This window comes from Poecilia reticulata, chromosome 4, assembly GCF_904066995.2.
Source record: "Poecilia reticulata chromosome 4, P_reticulata-male-v2, whole genome shotgun sequence".
NCBI lineage: Eukaryota > Metazoa > Chordata > Actinopteri > Cyprinodontiformes > Poeciliidae > Poecilia > Poecilia reticulata.
This window is the reverse complement of record NC_088833.1, coordinates 6,319,386-6,340,848: the sequence shown is the minus strand read 5'-3', so window position 1 is coordinate 6,340,848 and position 21,463 is coordinate 6,319,386. Positions and strand designations below refer to the sequence as shown.

General features: G+C 37.9%; 1 protein-coding gene across 1 annotated transcript in view; it reads left to right on the top strand.

Moving 5' to 3' along the window:
* The window catches only part of jak1 (Janus kinase 1), a 31,513-nt gene extending 10,124 nt beyond the window's left edge, over positions 1 to 21,389 (top strand). Inside the window, exons 4-25 of the mRNA XM_008406151.3 lie at positions 1,473 to 1,623; positions 1,803 to 1,966; positions 2,126 to 2,394; positions 3,561 to 3,682; positions 5,069 to 5,251; positions 6,578 to 6,735; positions 7,069 to 7,183; positions 7,814 to 8,000; positions 10,435 to 10,547; positions 10,984 to 11,136; positions 11,292 to 11,379; positions 11,466 to 11,593; positions 11,994 to 12,132; positions 14,842 to 14,993; positions 15,084 to 15,234; positions 16,695 to 16,783; positions 17,053 to 17,245; positions 17,889 to 18,013; positions 18,131 to 18,303; positions 18,412 to 18,529; positions 19,119 to 19,229; positions 20,242 to 21,389. Coding sequence (XP_008404373.1) covers positions 1,473 to 1,623; positions 1,803 to 1,966; positions 2,126 to 2,394; positions 3,561 to 3,682; positions 5,069 to 5,251; positions 6,578 to 6,735; positions 7,069 to 7,183; positions 7,814 to 8,000; positions 10,435 to 10,547; positions 10,984 to 11,136; positions 11,292 to 11,379; positions 11,466 to 11,593; positions 11,994 to 12,132; positions 14,842 to 14,993; positions 15,084 to 15,234; positions 16,695 to 16,783; positions 17,053 to 17,245; positions 17,889 to 18,013; positions 18,131 to 18,303; positions 18,412 to 18,529; positions 19,119 to 19,229; positions 20,242 to 20,358 — 3,199 coding nt within the window. The 3' untranslated portion in view covers positions 20,359 to 21,389. The remainder of the gene's footprint in view (positions 1 to 1,472; positions 1,624 to 1,802; positions 1,967 to 2,125; positions 2,395 to 3,560; positions 3,683 to 5,068; positions 5,252 to 6,577; positions 6,736 to 7,068; positions 7,184 to 7,813; positions 8,001 to 10,434; positions 10,548 to 10,983; positions 11,137 to 11,291; positions 11,380 to 11,465; positions 11,594 to 11,993; positions 12,133 to 14,841; positions 14,994 to 15,083; positions 15,235 to 16,694; positions 16,784 to 17,052; positions 17,246 to 17,888; positions 18,014 to 18,130; positions 18,304 to 18,411; positions 18,530 to 19,118; positions 19,230 to 20,241) is intronic.
* The last annotated feature ends 74 nt before the right edge of the window (positions 21,390 to 21,463 follow it).

Here is a 21,463-nt window from a genome sequence, read left to right as displayed (position 1 = left end):
TTTAGAGATGTATTTGATTCATAATAACTGGAACATTGTTGCTATGTTGTACTTTAAAATATGCTTGCTGCTTTTTTGAAAATAAATAAATAAAAAAGTTGTTCGATGGATTTGAAAGGTCAGTAAGTACAACAGTCCGTTCCCTTGTCCTGATCATGTCCCCACTTTGCCCCTTCCACTTAGTCTGACACTTGGCCTGTTGGAACAGTATAATGTGAAGTTTTATTGGTTTGATATACCTTGATGCCAGTGTCTTGCCCATGCCTTGATTTTTGATCTTAGACTTGACAGATTAAATTCTTAAAGTTGTAAATGTGATTCCAAGAGTAGAGTCCAAAGTCCAAATTATGGATTGATCAGACTAAATTGCTTTCTGCCACCATGTTTGGGGCGAGTTTTTGTAAGAATTCAACTTAGAAAAAGTTGAGGTCTTATATCATACTGACAAAGCAGTGTCATGTTTACACTTGACTGGAATACTCTTTAAGTTCCCCTTCAGATATTCCAATGTACTAGTTTGGCAGCATGTTATAGAAAAAGAAAAAATATTTTCCTGTGCTGTCAGTCACACTTCCTCTTTCGCTTATTAAAGCTGAAGAGAAAATTGCTTGTGGATGAAGTTGAAGTTGAGTCCGCCTGAGTTTTTTTAAGTACTTTCTGCAGTCTGTCTGTCTGCACTGCACCTAAGCAAACAAAGCTAACAAACCGTGTATTATGGTTGTGTGTCCCAATATAAAAACTTTTTTTGCATAAACAAATAATGGTTATGTGCAACCAGCATGAATTTCTAACTGAAGTAGCCATCTCCTAGGGTGAATGTATGCAGAAATGCTCTATGAAGTGCTACCTATAAGAAGATTGAATATTAATTTTAAAGAAGTGTCTGCTGGCTAACTGATTTCTTATTGGCTATGTATATACAAGTAATGTGTCTTCAGATCAATGCTGGAACTGTGACCTTGAGGCCATGGATATTAAGCTTTTGTAATCTTGTCAATATATGAGAAATAAAGAATCTAAAAAAGGAAAGGCTGGCCATAAAGGTTTCTTATCCTTTCTGTGATATGTGCCATTGACTGTCTGCTTTACAGCTGTCAAGTCAGCAGTCTTCCTCATGACTGTACAGCCCATAGTATAATATGAGTCTAAAAAAAATAGTCTGTGTTATTTGGAGTAGTATGATTTTCTGAGAAATTGAATTATGGGCTTTTATTAGAAAAGCTTAAAATATATAACTGTAAAATATCGGTTTCATTTTTTAAATCAATTACTAAACTAACTTTCTAATTTGATTTTAATTTGCCAAGATCCACATGTACATTGGAAAATAAGAACAGTCACACTGTTAGAAGTAGCCATAGTTAAATAAAAGTTAATTCACCATAAAACAAGTACAGCAAATAAAGCCTAACCTGGTTTTCAGATGATCAGTATTATTGTTTTTAACCTGGAATTTTTGTCTTTTCTTTAAGATTCTATTTTAAGAACTGGCATGGCACCACAGAAGGAGAGTCTCCAGTTTGGAGACACTGCCTCAATAAACTCAGAGGACAGAGCCCCCAGAAAACACCAGAGGGAACGCCGCTGCTTGACGTCGGTTCCCTTGAATACCTTTATTTCCAGGTGTGTGCTGGGAAGGTTTAGCTTTTACACAAGTCATCATTTTTAACTCATCTAGTTTAATCCTTTCTGTTCTCATGTCTAATTTTAATCTCTTCCCGTTTTTTGTTGTTGTTGTTGGTGTTCTTGTACGAATGGTGTCAGATTTAATTCTAACACTGGTCATGTTTGTTTTTGCACAGTGCCAACATGATTTTCAGACGGGCAAGGCTCCCCTGAGGGAAGCCCAGTCAGAAGCTGAGCAACATGAGATAGAAAATGAATGTTTGGGCATGGCCGTGCTTGCTATTACTCACTATGCCAAGGACGTCGGTATACCCTTTTCAGCAGCTTCCCGTGAGATGAGGTAATATCCGATACTCAATGTACAAGCATATGAAATTTGTTCTTTCTTTATACCTCACTTTTCCTAAGACAGTTGACATTTATTTACCATGTTTCCTAAGTTAAAACTGAAGATTTGCACAGTTAAGTTAAAATATTCTTTTTGTCTTAATCCCACCAGTTACAAGCGTTTCATCCCGGAGTCACTGAACTCCAACATAAAGCAGCGGAACATCCTGACCCGCATCCGCATCAGCAACGTGTTCAAGAAATTCCTTGCAGAATTCAACACCCAAACAGTTGGGGAGAGCAACATCACCTGCTATGATCTGAAGATCAAATACCTGGCCACCATGGAGGGGCTGACCAGCAGAATGGGCTGCGAGCTCTTTGAGCCCGTCTCCCTGGCTATAACACAAGAAAAGGAGCTCTCCAATGGAGGTTACTATGGTAAGAATTCATGTAATTTTATCATCAAAGAAAATCCAAGAAAGCACAGTTGCTACCTGGCTTCAACTTGTACTTAGAGTACAGACTTATCTTTTTCACTCTGGAGGAATGCACTCAATATTTCTTCTTATAACCAAAAGGCTTTTATCATGGGGAGTTTTATATACCTGCTGTGTCAATTTCTACTTGTTTAAGGGGACATTTTAAAAAGCTTTTCATTTTAGTATAATTTCTTTAAGATGTTTGTCATGAGAAATGTGGTAATGGGCCTCTATTAAATTATATTTAACAGTTCTAGGACAATTAGAGGTATTTTAGTTTACACCTTGATAATTTGTCATGTTTCATAAATGTTAAGCGACAAATTAACCTTTATTTGTCAGTTAATTTGTAAATTAAAGGGACAAAATTCGATTAATAAATACAAAAAAATGTATCATGAAATTAGTAAATGCTTAAATCATTTCATTTAAAAGACAATGTATAAAATATGTCATCAAATAATTAAATGCAAACTAATTTAGCCTTAATGTGAGGATAAATTAGTGGTGTGAACCTAGTTTAATAAACATTTAAATAAATTACCTAATTTATTTATTTAATGTATGGTACATTTAATTAGTAATTTAATTATGTATTTGTTTATTTAATTTTGTCTTTGAACAGGAATCACAATCAATAGAAATGGGGTGTAATATAAAATCTTAAGAAAGCAATATATGACTAAAATTTAATTACATGTAATTAATGTAATTATAGGTTGAATGCTGTATGACTACTTGTGCAGCTTAGCACCAAATGGCAATGCAGAGGTACTAACTACCAAAGTAGCACATTGGTACAGATCTTCTTTGTATGTTTTCCTGCCAGTGATGTTTGGGCAAGTTTAAACTTTGCTGACACACATTGGGTGAAACTGGGCTGCAAAATGAAACTGAAAGTAAATTCATTACATGTTTTCCATGTAAATCATGTAGTGACAATACAAATTCAGTTGAATATTTTAAGTACTGAATGGTCTGGGTGGTCAAAATATCTATTTTATTATGACCCCAACCTGACCTCTTTATTTACAAAAACTGAAGAGAAATAAAACATTACCAAAAATATATGGTTTTGTACATATTTTGGCCAAACATTTACACATTTAAACATTTTGTTTACAGGGTACTATAACCAGAGCCAGCTGCAGACGAAATGTCAGAATCAGAACTTGGAGGCAAGCAGTGACATGCAAGTTCTTGTCACTGGCACCACCGGCATTTCCTGGAGGCAAAAACCAGCAGCTGTGAGTAAACACAAACAGAATGTCAGGGATCTCTTGTTTTATGAGTGGACGTGTCTTAACAATAGGGCTGCAATGATTGAAATATTTTGTAAGTACACTATGTTGCCATTAATATGATTGAATTCAAGTGCTTTCATCACTTCAAATGCTGCAGGTGTAACCCAGACATGTAGTAGTATACCACATAAAATCCCAGAGCAGCACCAGTGGAGGTTGAGGGTCATGATGCCCAGAGGTCACCAACCCTTCTTCTAGCTAAATTGGTAGCTACAGAAGTTAGACACGGCCCTTTTGTTCTAGAGATAGTAATTTTTAATGCTTCAGCATAAAAAGACATTTTGAACATTACTCAGGGGTTATGCTGCTTCCTGTTCAAGCATGACTATGCACTATAGCCATGTTTGACTATAGTACCAGTTTGTTTTTATTGTGGAAAAAGGAAAAGACTTCAGGATCTTAACCTCAGCCCGATCTGACACCGCTTGGATAAATTAGATTAGAAATTGCAAGCGAGGCCATTTTCTAAATCACCAGTGTTTGTCCCCACAAATCCAAACTTTTGGCAACATAGTGTAAATGATTAATTTAAGAGTAGATGTTTATTGATATCAATCAAATTATTTCTTCAAAACCAATGCTATGATTGAAATCTCAGTAGCAAGTGAATGAAATAAAATATTTTGTTAGCAGTAACAAAATGCAGAATTATAATGCCTTATGCTGACGTTAACTTAAGCATGTTTACTCTTCCCTGCCCCCTCTGGTGATTGTATATTAGATGAATCCTATATTTCAATGTGGTTCTAGTTAATCTTGAGTAGACAAAATTACTGCTTTGGATTCTTAGCTTTGTGCTTTCAAACCTTAGAAACAGAAACAGGAATGTTTCTCTGCTCCAACCCCAGTTGGCATAGTCTATAATAGCGTTTCCCAAGCCTGGTCCTCAAGGCACACTGCCCTCCACGGTTTAGTTGTTTTTCTGCTTCAGTACACAGTTTAATTGAGGGGTGATTAACAACATTTGACTGAACTGCAGTCATTTGAATCAGGCGTGTTAAAACTGGGAATCATCTAAAACATGCAGGGCAGGGTGCCTAAGGATTGAGGATTGGGATAAACAGGTTTGAAATACAGACTTTTAAGCTTTTGCGTGTTAATGGACTTCAATTTAGAAAATAGCATATTTAAACCCATAAAATACAATGGGTTAGATCAGGACACTTCTAATGAACCAACAGCTAAGAATTTAGTTGATACTTTCCCTTAATTGGGCAAATGGGCCAGCTGTAGACATTATATTGGTGTCATTGATCAAAGTTGTTGATTTACAGAATGTTATTACTGAATAAAAAGCTATTTTTAAGCCATGTTGAATTTATGAAACAGGTGCCAGTGATGCCCAAAGACAAAAGCAAGTCGAAGAAGAGCAAGCAGGATGAAAAACAGAAGAACAACAGGAATAAGGAGACGGAAGATGGCTGGGTGGTTTTTTGTGATTTCCATATGATCACACACACAGTCATCAAAGAGACAACAGTCACAATCATGAGACAAGACAACAAGAAGATGGTGAGACCGATACACAAACACATCTGTGAAGTATTCTTTACTACAAATAAACAAGGTTTTGCCCAACACGATCCCTAAAGTTAATTTAATTCGGTTATTAAATTCTTGAAAATTAAAACTTGTATAGATTCATCACTACAAACATAAACAACCTTTTGTTTATGTTTGTGTCTTGGCTTGGTGGAATCAGCGGCAATACAATCGACCTTCCTTTGCAGTCTGCCAGTGCATATTAGATCCAGGGTTGAATAGCTGACTCCTCACGATCCACTGGGCAGTTTTCACCACCCAGGCCAAATTCTTTTTTTCCTCGACTGTGCAGTTGTTGTACCACACAGTCATGCTGAGGCAGAAGATGCTTTCAATCACGGCTCTGTAGACGTTCTTTAGCAACTGAGCAGGGAGTCCAGTGGTTTTCAATTTCCTGAGGAAGAAGAGTCTTTGTTGGGCCTTCCTCTTCAGAAAAGAGGTGTTCAGCGACCAGGTCAGGTCTCTGAAAATTAAAATTAAGATTTCATTATCTGTAGGCAATAATTGGTAAATTATTAGAAATACATTTTGTAAATGTTGTGTTTAGAAATTGTATTAAATTGGGGTTGTAATCCACTCCTTATTATCTGTGTTTCCCCTGCAGATGTGCACAAAACTTTTTTGATATTGTGGTAATGTTGAAAAAACAACATTGCAGATTTGCGAAATACTAAAATTCCGATACGCTGAAAAACCATCTCAACATAACTCAAAAACTTTTCATTGAAAAGGTTTTTCCATCCAGCAAATTTATTTTCATAATTCCAGTTTGAGCATTTCAGTGGAAACACAGCAAATTACTACAGAGTCTCCAGCCACCACATCCCTAACAGCCCCATGCTTGATTAATGTGAAAGATGAGTCTAAGCAGTTATTGGTTAAGGACAGTTTAAAGCAGTGTTTCTCAACCCTGGTCCTCACCGCCCCCCGGTCCTGCATGTTTTAGGTATTTCCCTTCTGCCACACAACTGAATTGTTTCTCTGGCTGATTAATAGGCTTCTGCTGTACTTGATAGTCATGCAATCATTTGAATCAGCTGTTCGGGAATAGATGAAAGGCACATCTAAAACATGCAGAGCAGGGGGGCGGTGAGGGACCAGGGTTGAGAAACACTGGTTTTAAGCTTGCATCGTGTGGCTCACTGTAAGTGATGACTAACGGTGATGTCAGAATTCCTCCTAAAATGACTTTGGACTGAGTAACATTTAACCTCCATGAAAATGATACTTAAGGAGTGCCTGATGAATATTGTCTTCACTTCCATTAAAATACCAATTCATTCTCTTTCCCTCCAGGAACTCCAACTGCTGTCCAGGGCTGAGGCCCTGTCCTTTGTGGCACTTGTTGATGGATATTTTAGGTTAATTGTGGATGCCCACCATTACCTGTGCAAGGAGGTGGCGCCTGCCCTGGTGGTGCAGAACACAGAGACTGGTTGCCATGGACCCATCTGGTTTGTATTATTTTTGTTAATTAGCGTATACTAACCACACTTTTATTGAATATGATATTTGTACATCTTTGAACTTGATGCTTGTGTTTTCATGTACAGGGAGAGATAAAACACTGTAACATTAAGTCAGTCTAAAGTGAAGAAAATACCCATAATGTAGCAGATAAAAGTTTTATTCCTTTTTTTTTTTGCAAAGACTTACTTCAGTCAGTTTTTACTGTAATAATGAACTGCACTTGAAAGAAATGTATTTACTTTACTCAGTTAATTCTACAAAACCACTTCAGACTGATTTCAGTGAATATAATTAAGTCTGTTTTTCTCTTCCTCCAGTACTGAATATGCCGTCCAAAAGCTGCGACAGGAGGGCAATGAGGAAGGAACCTACATACTGCGCTGGAGCTGTACTGAGTACAACTTCATTATCATCACTGTGGTCTGTCATGAGGTAGTGTAAACCCACCATGACATTTACAAGTATTTCTCTGACTCTGTCCTTGATTTATAAATTTTTTTATGGTGTATGAAAAGTTTTTAGAATAATATGCAGGGTTGTCATGATACAAAAATTTTAACCTTGATACAGATACAAAGAAAAATATTCCATACCATCTTCAGCGCAGAGCAACATTTTTTGAAGGCACAGGGTTCCTTCTACCTAAAGTTGAGGATTCACTGTACGAATTTTTCACTAATGCAGAAGTTTTTGGGATTGGGTGGAGTTTGGATCAGTCGTGTCTGAAAGTGTAGCTTACGAGAACCTCTTGATCTCCCAATCACAATTGTACAGTCGCATAAAAATTCATGGAAAGTTTAAAAAGAGGAATTGCCTTTTAATACCTTTACAAAAATAAAAACAGGATGTTTATTTTTCAATTAGATATACTTTCTCATCTAATCGTTTACTTTTTTAAATTTTTCTTTCCTTTTGCATCTTATGCATTTTGGTCTCATCTTTCTCAGTTTTTCTTCATAAGGGTTAAATTATTAATACGTTTTCTTCTAGTCTATTTTTCTCTCTGTTTGAATCTATGTAGCTTTGTTTGATCCTAATTTACTCTGTCCCATTTCTATCCAGAGTGACCACTTCAATATCCAGTATAAGAACTTCCAGATTGAGGTGGACTCTGATGGCTACCGCCTGTATGGAACGGACACATCGCGGCCCACCTTGAAGGAGCTGCTGGAGCACCTGGAGCGTCAGTGTCTCCACACCGACAACCTGCAGTTCCAGCTCAGGCGCTGCTGCCCTCCACAGCCAAGGGGTAAATGAAAAAAAGATAAATTCACTTTAATGGCCGAGCAAAGGGAGACGGTACAAAATACAAAGTTACTGATCTCATAGCAAACGTAAAACAAAGTTGACATGTAAAACAAAGTTAAAGCAATTTCAATTATAGCTTCACCTCCTCATCAAGTGCATAAATGTTCTTAATTTCAGAACTTCAGTGATGTCATTAAAGTTCAAATGAAGCACTTCTGAAGCTTATAGTCAACCCCGATGATATATTCTTAATCCGATGGATTAAATTACATTTTAATCCATAGAAAAGTCTGTGGTTTACATCTGGATTTACCACGTCTGACTAGGGTGGGACAATAAATCAAAAATAACATATTTTGCACTAGACACTTAATCAATATCAATAGATGATCCATCTAATAGAATATTTAATATATAAAATATTAACTCCAGTCCAGAACCGCACAGCATTCTGGGGTATATAGGGTTTGCTCAACCTCTCACAGTGAGCAAAGCAAGGTGGGTGGCATCAACTAACTCACTCACTCTTTGGTTACCTAGCAACAACCTGCTGAGTAGCATGCACAGCAGCAGTTTCAGGTTTCACCGCCATGCCTAAAAACTGCTTAAAAGCAGAACAATGGCTCATGAGGAAACTGGATAAAACACGAAAGTTCATACCACCAATTTGGCAGTATTTCACATATTAAAAAAAACAAACAAGTCAACTCCATATCAACTGATATCACAGCTTATATTGTGATAGATTTTCAGTCGTATTGTCCAACCTTATGTCAGACTTTTTCTGGTGCAGAATTCTAATGCATGTATCACATCAGTGACATAAGTCAGATGAAGTGCAACATTAGGTACGTGTTTGAATTAGTGCCATATATAGATGTGGCGCTAGTCATATTTTTTTTTCTAGGTGAAACGACCGGAATTTTCTTTGTCTCACCTCTCCGTAATACTTTTACCCAGAAGGCATTTAGTTTGTCTACACAAAGTATTTCTTTAAGGGGAGCCTTTGCTACTGGCATCTGAAAGGCAAATGACATGCATTAAAAAAAGTTACAATTAGCAATATTTGTTATTGAATACATTGAGTACATTTTAGTCTTGGAAACCATTGTCTTTAGATGTTTTTTGCAACCTATTTAACACTTCCTTCCCTAAAAAGAGGCAGAATAGCTGCAGCAGAGTAACATTCATCTTTGCTCTGTGGTTACATGTATAGCATACTGCACAACTCGAACATGTGAACCTCGCACATGTGTAGCGCTATAATTTCTACCGACGCAAGCCAGAATGTGGACCTGCTCTTGAGGCGTAGGTGTGCTTGAGTTGGGGTAAGGGAAATGGTGTTGGCAGTGTCTGTGAAATGGTGTCAGGGAGGAAGAGAGTTGTAAAATGTGGGTTTCCGTAACCAAACTAGCACTCTTTTGTTTACACAGGGAAAGAGAGCCATGTCTGTATAAGTGTGCCGAGGTGTTTGTTCGGGTAGGTGTGGCGTTGATTATTATCACAATGCACGTCAGTAAGCTGATACATCTGCTTCAGTGGAAGATAAAGGATCTGGTCTGTATTGTTGTCTGGGTTCATTTATACTGTTACACAATGGGCTCACTCGAACCATAGCCCACTGATACAGTAAGCCCACATCCTGAGAATATTCTCTGCTTTTACTTGTGTTGAAGTATCATAAACATGAAATGAAAAAAATGAACTATTCTGTTGTCTAAAGCACATATCTGTATGTTTTAAGTAATGCCAGTTCTCAATAGAAGATTATTGAGTGAGAGCAGCAGAGTGTGTGTCTTATTAGTTGATGGTGGATCTGGGTGTGTGTTGTTTTTTGAGTTTGCATGAAACCCAGATTGCATGTCACAGACTCCTTTAACAAGTTGCTAAAGGAGTGCAGACGCCCCCTCTGCCTTCCCACACACACCCCTTGCTTGAACCACAGGTTGTTGGTTTTGTCACAACATTATCAACCCACATTGCACACACACCGTCATTTAGTACATAAACAAATACTCATTTTCACTGTCTGCTCATGTGTAGAAGTATACAGAAACTACATCAGGTTTAATAGCTGAACATTAATATCTGTTTTTGTCATAGTATGTTTTGCCACATGTAAACACAGAACTGCTACTTTTATTCACAGCTTCATGCATTAGCTGCTGAGTCTTTATTTTATACCTAGATGTTTTGAAAGATGCAGATAGTGTTGGCAGGTTTTATTCTTACTGCCTGAATGCAGCGCAGACATTTCAGCCCACAGTTTTGACAATACCTTCACCATGGTAACGAGACAGGAAGAAGTGAAGGATTAACCAACACAGATCTCCAGGCTTTCATCCAAATCGAAAACTTTGTCCAACAATGAGATCAACAGTTGCTTTGTGCTGTTCAGTTTTCTAACAGAAATTGCTTTTGTTTTTTTGTTGCAGAAATTTCTAACCTCCTTGTGGTTACCAAGGAGAGAGCTTCCATCTGTCAGCCAACAAAGCATGAGAGGGAGCTCTGCATCTTCCACCGCATTCCCAAGGAGGACATTGAGCAGGTACACTTTCTGTTTGTCTCCTATTATTGCAGAGTGATGCTAATACATTAGCATGTTGCTTCCGGTGTTCATCATCTACAGTGCCTTAAAAATATAGATATCTTATCTGCAAAAACATTTAGAAAACCATTTATTATTTTTCTTCTGCTTCATCATTATGGATTATTTGTGTTGGTATACCATGTAAAATTCCAGTTAATATGTTGAAGTTTTTGCATCCAGTTGTAAATACACTTAAATATAACACAATAGCACCAAAAATATAGATTTTAATTAATAACTCATAACTTGATAATACAACTTAAAATTCTCACTTTTGAATTAATAACACAAAACATTATCTTGCATGCTAGAATAGAAAAAAAATAGCAAGATAGTTTGAATGCAGCTTCTTTCTGACCTCTGAACTATCTGTGCTCCATGTTGTGTTAACCAGGAGGAGCACCTTGGCGTTGGTACAAAAACCAATATATACCTGGGCACTCTGAGGGTCAAGAATGAGGAAGATGAAGATGCAGGTTACACATCTTTCCAGGAGGTCAAGGTCGTCCTGAAGGTGCTTGGTTCTGGACACAGGGACATTTCTCTGGTGAGACACACTTTCATACCTATTAGCTTGTTAGAACAAATTTTAAAATGTGATAATGTCTGTTGATCTTATAAGCTGTGAGATGTTTCAAGTAATTATTAAAGTCTTCAACCTGCTGCATCATTGTTGAAACATGTTTCTCTCTCTGATGACAGGCCTTCTTCGAAACAGCCAACATGATGCGACAAGTGTCTCACAAACACATCGTGCTGCTCTACGGCGTGTGTGTTCGTCATCAGGAGAGTAAGTGCTGTTCAACTGCTCGATTGAGTTTGAGATTTTTATGATGCAGAGGTTTAACCTCGTGTCGCGTCTCTTTCTGTCAAAAGATATTATGGTGGAAGAATATGTCCAGCTAGGACCGCTAGATGTGTTCATCAGGAGACAACAGAGCCCACTGAGCACCAGGTGGAAATTCCAGGTGGCCAAACAGCTGGCCTCCGCTCTTAGCTACCTGGTAAGCAGAACACTTTTTTTCCCCTTAATTGGTATTTAAATGCATGCTATGATGCTGTGTTTACCCCACATGTGATTTCAGTGTGCAGAAAAACAATAATGGAAAAAGAAAAGAATTAAGTCACTTCCTGCTGAGTGGGGTGGTCTTGAAGCTAAACAAGGACAACTTATGTAACGATTTAATATATAGTTTTGCAGTCTAAGCTAAAAAATTTTATTAAAGATGTCAGAAAAAGACCCCAGATCTTAACAAATCTGTGACTTTTATTCTGAATTTAAGAGAAACTGGCTTTTTATTTTTTTTTTAGAGCAGACGCTTTGAGTTTTAGCAATGACATCTTGGCGACATTTTGTTTCTGCTCTGTCTAATCAATGTTTTTTTGTCATTGTGTGTATTTTAGGAAGACAAAAAGCTGGTCCACGGCTTTGTTTGTGCCAAGAACATTCTGCTTGCCAGAGACGGACTGGATGAAGAGGAGGGAGAGCCCTTCATCAAGCTCAGCGACCCAGGAATACCAATAACGGTGCTCTCCAGAGAGGGTGAGCAAGAAGCACAGGCGACCTCATTTTCACTTTTATTACAATGCAAATCACAAAGTTGCAAAATAGCTGCCATGGAACTGTTTGCATCAACTTCCTCTTTGTCAACTGTACATGAAAGCAGAATTGAAAAAAGCAGAAAGGCTCTAGTGAAGTTAGGATGAACTAGGGTGAAATTCATTATTGAGTACTGACTGAGAAGTCTTAAGATCCTGAGATACTGAAACTAAATTCTAATTCTTCATTAACACTGGCTGGTTTTAATCTTTCCACGCAACACAAGAAAAAAGAGCACAGTCAAAGGTTTCTGTGAATATAAAGATTCACATTTGTCTCTTAATCATTCCATCTCATTGAGAAGATTTCAACCAGAGACTATAACTTGTTTTGTTTTAATCTGTGCAAAGTCAAACTAAGATGGACGCTTCTCAAATTCCACAATTCTCCTCATGTAGCAGCTTCATGTTTCTGTTCGTCTATCTGAGCTGGAAGTCGTTTGATGACGGCTGCTGCGGCTGCTCAGATGGATCTGACTAAACCACAGGACAAACTGGAAACGTCTCAGTGTAGACGCGCCCGTGGGAATACCCCTCCCCCCAGCGCTGTTCTCAGAAATCTTTACCATTTCTTCCATTCCTCTCTCTATCGCTTTGCTGATCAGCTGGTCTTCCCATTCTACATCGATGTCCTTGTCCATAGATTTAATTGAAATCGATGCGTAATGTGCTCAGAGACTCTTTGGGAGCACTCTTCCCTACTTCCCACTAATCTGATTGGTTTTTTCTGGCTCTTAAGATGTTTTCTTCTCTTTCACTGGTTTTCCATCCTTCTCTCTTTTCCCATCTTCTCATTTAAGTTATGGATTTGTGGAGGTAAAAAGATGGCGGTGGATGTCAGATTAGTGGAGCGTTTTTCCAGTAACGCTGAAATTTATCAGCCAAACGATGAGAATTCAACAGTTTAAGCTAGCTTCCCACACAGCGTTTCCTCCTCTCATTACGAGAAAGTATTGTTTCACACCAAGTACGACAGACCATGACAGGAGCCCGCATGAGCACTAAACTTTTGTTTGCGTTAAAAGCTGTCCTGTTAATTCACCTTTTGTCACAGAGCCAATCTTAATAATACACATTCTTTATTTTTACACCGAATCAGGTTTAAGGAAGTAGTAAATTACATATTACTGTCTAGACATGCTTTACAGTGGCTGTGAAAACACTTGCAGGGTTGAACTGAGTGATATACTGATGTACAGAAGTAATTTTATAAACTCTAGAAGAGATTTTGCAGTTTCTTTTTTTTAAGGATTTTTCAGCTCTAGTGGACTTTATTTCACAGTAAACTGACAGGAAAGTGGGTTGTAAGAGAGGCGACAAAGGTCATCAGGCCAAGACTTGAACCCATGACGGCCACGTCAACGACTGAGGCCTCCGCATTTGTGTCACGTCCTCTATACCCTGCGCCCTTTTGTTTTTTTGGGGTTTTTTTTTATATATGATTAGCTCTAAGCTGCATGTAAAAGCAGGTTGTTAGTTTTCTCAATTATTAATGTAGCATCTAGAGTTGTCCTGGTATTATTTCTTCAGATGCCAGAGGAACCCTTATATTCTAATCTATCTTATTAAAATTCATCCTACGTATATGTGGATCAATATTAATCACGGTATCATCTGAAATTAATTCATTGATTCAACTCAGTTTAAAAAAATTAATTCCTAATTATTTATATTTGTTCCACACAAAGTAATACCACTAATAAAGACCCAGAATTCACTTTCTGATGGCGAACTGCAAAGTATGTCCAGGATGCAGTTAGTACTTGGTCAGAGCTGCTTTTACATGAAAAACTGCATTAATGCAGCTTAGCCGGGAGGCGATCAGTCGTCGGTTCTGCTGAGGTGTTAAAGACGCTCAGGTTGCTTTAATAGCGCCTTCAGCTCGTCTGCATTGGTGGCTCTTCCTCTTGACAATACTCATATTCTCTATTGAATTTAGGTCAGGTGAACTTCCTGGCCAACCAGATATTTGTACTTTAAGCAGTAAGTGGTCTGGGTACGTACCGGGTCCTGCTGGGGAAATAAAAAATAGCATCTCTTCAATGCCGTGTGCTTGCTAAAGTGCTGACTTTGGAGCTGATAAGAGGGAAGAGTTACTGAAGCGAATGACATGGCTTCCTAAATCAACTCTTAACCAGGCTTTGGGGCGTCGATGCTCAAAACTGAAGAACATACTGGTCCTTTTGCTCCCTAACTCAGCGAAAACACTTCTTAAATTGTTTTTATAGCAGCTTAGCACCAGGAATGTGACGGTTCTGGATACGGTACATCTAGAGGAACGAATTCCAACTTATGAATGTCTTACACAACCCTGAAGGGATTTGATTCTTGGTTATCTCTGTTGCTTATGCACATTTTCCTTCTAGCACAGTTTTCCTTCTCCTAAACTTTCCATTAACTTACTTGAACATGACTGTTTTTTGGTTTTTTTTGACAACGCATTTTGTGACTAGCCTTCCTTATAGATGGTGTTAGTCACTGTCTGTCTGGTCAGCAGTCTTCATAGCATTATTTCTGTCTATTTGTTCATATAGCTCTTATGTAATTCTTATCTCTTTCTATAGTTTAATGTGAATGTCAGTAAAGCAAGAAACAAACACTGTGATCATCCTAAAAGAGTTGCTCCAACAGGATTTTGGCTTTGTGTGTGTAGAATGTGTGCATCGCATCCCATGGATTGCTCCTGAATGTGTGAGGAACCCGTCAGACTTGAGCGTGGCGGCTGATAAGTGGGGGTTTGGTACCACCCTATGGGAGATCTGTTACGATGGAGAGGTTCCTCTCAAAGAGAAGAAGCTGACGGAGGTAAGTGAACACAAAAACGGCAGATTATTTCCTGAGTTCCTACAGAGAAACTGATCCCCTTTCTTTCCTTCCATAACTTGTGGTGAGCAGAAGGAGAGGTTTTATGAAGCTGAATTCCAGTTGGCCACCCCAGACTACAAGGAGCTTGCTGAACTCATGACCCGCTGCATGAACTATGACCCCAAGAAGAGACCCTTCTTCAGGGCTATCGTCAGAGACTTGGATGTACTAGAAGAAAAAAGTATGTCTGATAAGTTTTACTTAATCTATATTTATTGCAATATATATATAATCTATATTATATTCATATAATATTATATTATATTATATAATTATATATATAATTATATAATCATATAATTCATATAATCTATATGAACTCAAATCCTTTTGTTTTTGCATTTCAACATCAGGTCGAGTTTTATTATCTGTTATGTAAGATTAGAAAAGGTTTAATAAAACTAAGCTGTGGAGACCAAACCAACATATTCAGGCTGTATTTTTAACCTATGAAATCCGACCTGGATGTTATGCGCGGTTTGTCTCTCACGTAGCAGCAGCAGCCTCAGATATAGAGAGAGTTGTTTACTCTCTCAGATGTTCATGAGGAAGTTCACTGGGTACATTACCAGTGATCTGCCCCTCCTTGGGCCCCACAGAAACACACGTCAGTCCATTCTTCCACCTAGTGGCCGCTTCTGTATACTGCAGTCTGTCTTGGTAACCAAACAACATAAAACAATTGTTTCTCTGTTTAAACATATTAAAAACCCTGCGGAATAATTTTATTCTAACATAAATATTGACTTTTATTTCTTTTAGACATTCAGCATAACAACTTGTTTACATAATTTGTTTTAAGTATCATAGTAGCCAATTACAGGGAAACTAGTGCAAGCAAACAGTTACATAACCACAAAAAATTCTACTGAAAAACATGACAGTCGACCACAATAGACTTCCTATTACGCAACTATGCATATGTTGAACAAACTCATTTCACATAGATGGATATGTGTTGCTGTTGCTTGGCAGCAAGAAGGTCTTGGATTCAAATCCCAGTCTGGGTCCTTTCTGTTTGCTCTCCTGTGTGTGTATGTGTTTGCGTGTTTGTGTTTGTGTGTGCGTGTGTTTGTGTGTGTGTTCTCTCCGGGTACTCTGGTTTCCTCCCGCAGTCCAAAAATATGACTGCTCTCTAATTAGTCCTCTGGTGTGTTGAAATGGGCTTCCTCAGGACACAATAAGGAATTGTGATTTATCTATATATTCTTTTATTTCTACCATCCACACAGTAACTGGATTTATTTATTTTGTTCAAATGTACTGATGTATATTGATGCTCTAATGGAACCACCAGTGGAGAAAATAGTAACAGTAAGAATCTCCACAATATTGTCAACTTGTTCAACCATCAGAATTTAATGTTGTGATAAATCTGATCTAAATGATACAAGAAATCATTTTTAATAGCTTTTTTAAAAAAAATGTCTGTAATTAAATTTACTAAGAGGTATTATTGACTAATTACACACAGACTGATGTTTTCAAGTCTTTATTTCTGTTAATTGTGACTTTTTGCTTTCAGCTAATGAAAACACAGAAAAAAGAAACACTTACTGGAGAAATAGGGGCTTAAAGAAAAGTATGTTTAATGCCTCCTTAAAGTTTAATTTTAATCAAAGATATTTTTCCTTTCCTCAGGTCCATTCATCAAACCATGTCCAATACAGCCGGTGGACCCGACTGTATTTGAAACCAGATTCCTGAGGAAGATCAGAGAACTTGGAGAGGTGAACAAAAGCTTTATGTTTTATCAATTGTTGTCTTGATATTCTTGACAATTATGCAATGATTTACAAAGACAAACAGAACAGCTAATTAATGCTGTTGTATCTTATTTTCTGCTTACTAAAGTCAGAAAGCAGTGTATAATTTAATTTTTTACCATAAAAAACGAAAATATCGGAGAATTTATTTCTTAATGTTACTCATTGAGTTGAAAGCTGTTCTCGCGCCTTTTTCTTAAAAGATTAAAAGTGTTCATGCTCTCCACTCACAGGGTCACTTCGGTAAGGTGGAGTTGTGTCGCTACGACCCTCGGGGAGACCGAACGGGTGAAATGGTGGCGGTGAAGTCCTTGAAGCCCGAGAACGGCGAGGAGCAGAGCAACAACCTCCTGAAAGAGATCGAGATCCTAAAGGCTCTTTATCATGAAAACATCGTCAAATACAAAGGCATCAGCCAGGAAGAAGGTGCTGCGCAGCACAAATACAGACATGACACAAAACTGTACAAAAAATATTTACACGTTTCATCTACCATAAAAAAAAACGTCTTAATCCAGCAGTTTTGGCTTCATCTGGTTCAAATTTTGTAAAAAAACTCTATTAAGTATTTTTGCTATTTACTTATTAATTGGTTAATCAATCAAATAATGAACAGATCAACCCTACTCTGTATTAAGTCAAGCTGAAAGGATTGAGCTTTTCCATCCTTTGATACAAGTGATCAAACTTCAGCAATTTAGACAATAAAATGTTTTTCTTATTTAAAAAATATTAAATAGTTCCTTTACATCTTTGATTGTATTTTTAATGTATAAAAATTCTAGGCTTAAGTGGTTGAATGGAAAAAATCCAACGAACGTGCCAGCTTTTTATCCAATTAATCATCAGAATAAACAATAGAATAATTGATTACCAAAACAATCAGAAGTCACACCCCTACAGAGCATAATGTTGAAGTAAAGGTAAAGTCGTTTCACCTGGATGTGTTTAGGTGCATCATAATAAAAAGTGACTACCATGTTAGATGTTTTTTTTTGTTTTCTAGCTCATCTTTGATTCATTTTCCTACCACTGCACGATTATGTACTACTTTGTGTTTGATTTCTAGGTGGAAAGACCATCAAGCTGATAATGGAGTATCTTCCACTGGGCAGTTTGAAGGAGTATCTTCCCAGATACAAGAGCCAGACCAGCCTTGGCACCCTGCTAAGCTACTGCATCCAGATATGTCGGGTAATACAATCTTTACTCCTGGGACCTTTTGTCATGTCAGATTATTCAGTCTCAAGTTGCTAAAGACTTTCTCGTTTATGTTTAATGTGTGTGTGTGTTTTTTTTGTTTTTTTGTAGGGCATGGATTATTTGGGATCTCGGAACTACATCCACCGCGACCTGGCAGCCCGAAACGTGCTGGTGGAAAAAGAAGGCATGGTGAAGATCGGAGATTTTGGCCTCACAAAAAGCCTCAAGGAAAACAACGGTTATTACACGGTCAAGGACGAAAACGACAGCCCCGTCTTCTGGTTAGTTGAGAACAAAGATGACTAGCGAACATGTTGTTTTGTTTGTTTTTTTAAAATGACTTTACATATGAATAACAAACCTTTTTTAACCCATTTTCTGTGTTTCAGGTATGCTCCTGAGTGTCTGACTCAGTGCAAGTTTTACCTCGCTTCAGATGTCTGGTCCTTCGGTGTGACCATGTATGAAATCATCACCTACTGCGATTCGTCCAAAAGCCCAATGACGGTCAGTGTTCCCCGTTTCTACTCGGACGATTCTACATTAAAACACATGTACATTCATACTCAACCAACTGTATTTGTCTGTGCATTGCCCACATGGCTATTTGCCTGTGGCAGATGGCACAATTCTTCGGCCAATAAAAGCAGATGACGCGTTTTGCTAGAAGCGATCCAAGCAGCATTCTGTGCCAACGGTGCAAGTCTAGTTTATTATGGAGATCCATCACCGACATCATGCTTTTATCTGTGGATGATGTTGAGAACCAAACTGAAGAACGGAGGAACCTTTATAGACAGTAATTTACTAAAATAGGTTTTCATAATTTCCACTTTTTTACAACCCGGTGATAAAATGTTTGAACCGTTTTTCTGATGTTCAGAATTTTTTCATCCATTCAGTTACATTCCAAAATCTTAAAAACTGCAAACAGCTGGTCACAGTAACAATTTTAATTTTATGGTACAAAACAAACATTTAAAAAGGCACAAATAATGAGAAAATGTAATGGCTTACTATATTTCTTTTTATATTGAAGTGCAAGTAAAAACATGACCAATAACTCTGTGATTTGCTTTCGTCCTTACCTTCACAGTGCTTCCTAGATATGATCGGGCGAGCTCAAGGCCAGATGACCATCGTCCGCTTGGTGAATGTTCTGCAGGAGGGAAAACGACTGGCTTGTCCTGAAGGTTGCCCTGGCCGTGTAAGTAACTTCGTTTATGATTTTTCTTAACTTTCGTTAAAGTTTTTCCTTCACATTAGTGTGTGCAGACAGAACTCCAATCTGTCTGAGCCAGTTCCAGAGCAAACATCTGCTTCTCCGTGTAAGGGGCCTAGCTAAAAGCTTTCAAAGGCTGAAGTGTGGTCTGAAGGTTTGGGAAAGTTCAAGTTAGCAACATAAACAGGGGTGTCCAAACTTTTTGTCACGTGGACAAAATTGTCAAGGCATAAGCACTCACAGGCCGGGAAAAAATAATAAACTAAGCTGAAATACATTTGGTACAGCAGTCAGGTTTTTTTGGCATGTAAATCCAACCCATAAGAGGGTTTTGCAGGTTTACCTAATTAAAAGAAAGGCAGCTGTAAATAATGTCTTACATTTTCTATTGTAAGATTTTAGACTGAAGATTCTCTCTACATTTTCTGGCTCTTACCTACTTCTGCATACTTCAGCCGGGGGGAAAAAAACACAAAAACCTTTTGCTATGTCTTTTGGTAATTTCAGCTTTTTACAATTTTGTAAATATTTAAACTTTTATGCACATTTCAGTTCTAATAAAATTCTTTAGAATTCCACAAAAATCAACATCTTTGACAGCTCACTACTAAAGCCTACTTCAAATTAGAAACTTCATTCAACTTTTAAACAAGTCACAAGGTGTTCAGCTACCTTCAAATGATTCAGATTTTTGATATCGTAAGGGTTTTTCTAAAAAAAAAAAATTAAGTTGTATTCATATTTTTCAGTTTTACAATGTAATCAATTGACAGAATAATTAATCTGACGCTTTTTAAAATTTGACTGCTTGTTCACAAACAAAATGTTCCTGTTCGTACAAATTACACTGTACAGTAATTTATGCATCAGAATGTAGCCACACGTGTAAATGGGTGGCAGACTTGTATCCTGCATTGCAGTTGTGGCCTTGACTTTGGACATCGTCCTGCTTTAAGACAAACTGAGAAAGTGTTTAAAATCCTGTTTTATTTTCCAGGTGTATGAGCTGATGCGGAAGTGCTGGGAGCACACTCCGGAGCGGAGAATCACCTTCAAGCGTCTGATTGAGGAGCTGTCCATCCTGCAGCAGCACCACCAACAGAACAGCCTGTAAACCTCCACAAGGTTCTGTTGTGAAAGCAACATGGGACCAGGAGCGAGCTGCCAAATCGGACCTTTAGCTGCATGTTCAGCTTCACGCCGCAGAGGAAATTCTCTGTCATAATCGCCCATAAACCTTCAGCGTCATCGGGGGAAAAATATATATATGCCTAACCATACTTTTAGATACTTCGCATTTGGAACTTATAATCCTGGTATTTCCTGTTGTGATGAACATTTATGAAGAAATGAATCTTATATTCTACATAAAGTGGTTGATGTTTCTGGACCTGCTAGGATACCGTAGTGCTCTGAAGACATGGGATCATGAAAGGATGAACGGTTTGTGCCGCTGCTGGGACATGGACTCCTTTTTTGAGAGAAAAATAGCACGATCCGAGTTGAGCATCATGGATTTTTATCGGTTTACTTAGATTTGTTGTGCAAATGCAGCTTCCAAGAGGTGGAATTAAATTAGAGCCAGTAATCAAATAGCTGTATGACTTTCAGTCCAACGCAGAAAAATCAGTAGCACAATTTTAATTGAGGTAAATTAGTCTGAAGCCTTAGAAAATGTCCAACTTGATTAGAAAAAAACCATCATCTTGCTTTGCATCAACTGTTTAACCTGCATTTGCACAGGAACTGTGTTTTTGTTTGTATCTTTTTTATTGTGCAATTGATCAATGAGCCCAACATGCTGTAAGCTTAACATGTTTATGGAAAAGTGTTTCTAAGACGGGCACTGGGGGGCAGCAGCGCTTCACTTTCCATCCTTTTTGCAGCCTTACACGGAGCAAGTGGAGGCATGTCAGAACCCATAATCTGTAAATGTTCTGCTGCACAAGAGCAACAGCTGCAGAGTTCACCGGGAGACGACGTTAGATGGGCAAGAGTTGCTCCAACCAAGTGACTTTATTTTAAAATAATCCCACATTTTATGGTTGAACATGTTTATGCATATAACTTTTTTTTTAAATGTAGTTTCACAATACTCCACAAGTATAAAAAGTGTATTTATCCACATTAGTGGAATTGCTTGGAGCTGAAGGGACTTTTTCTGCTCTAAATGCCACCATGGCGATGGTCTGTCAGGCAGAGACGACATGGTCAAGATC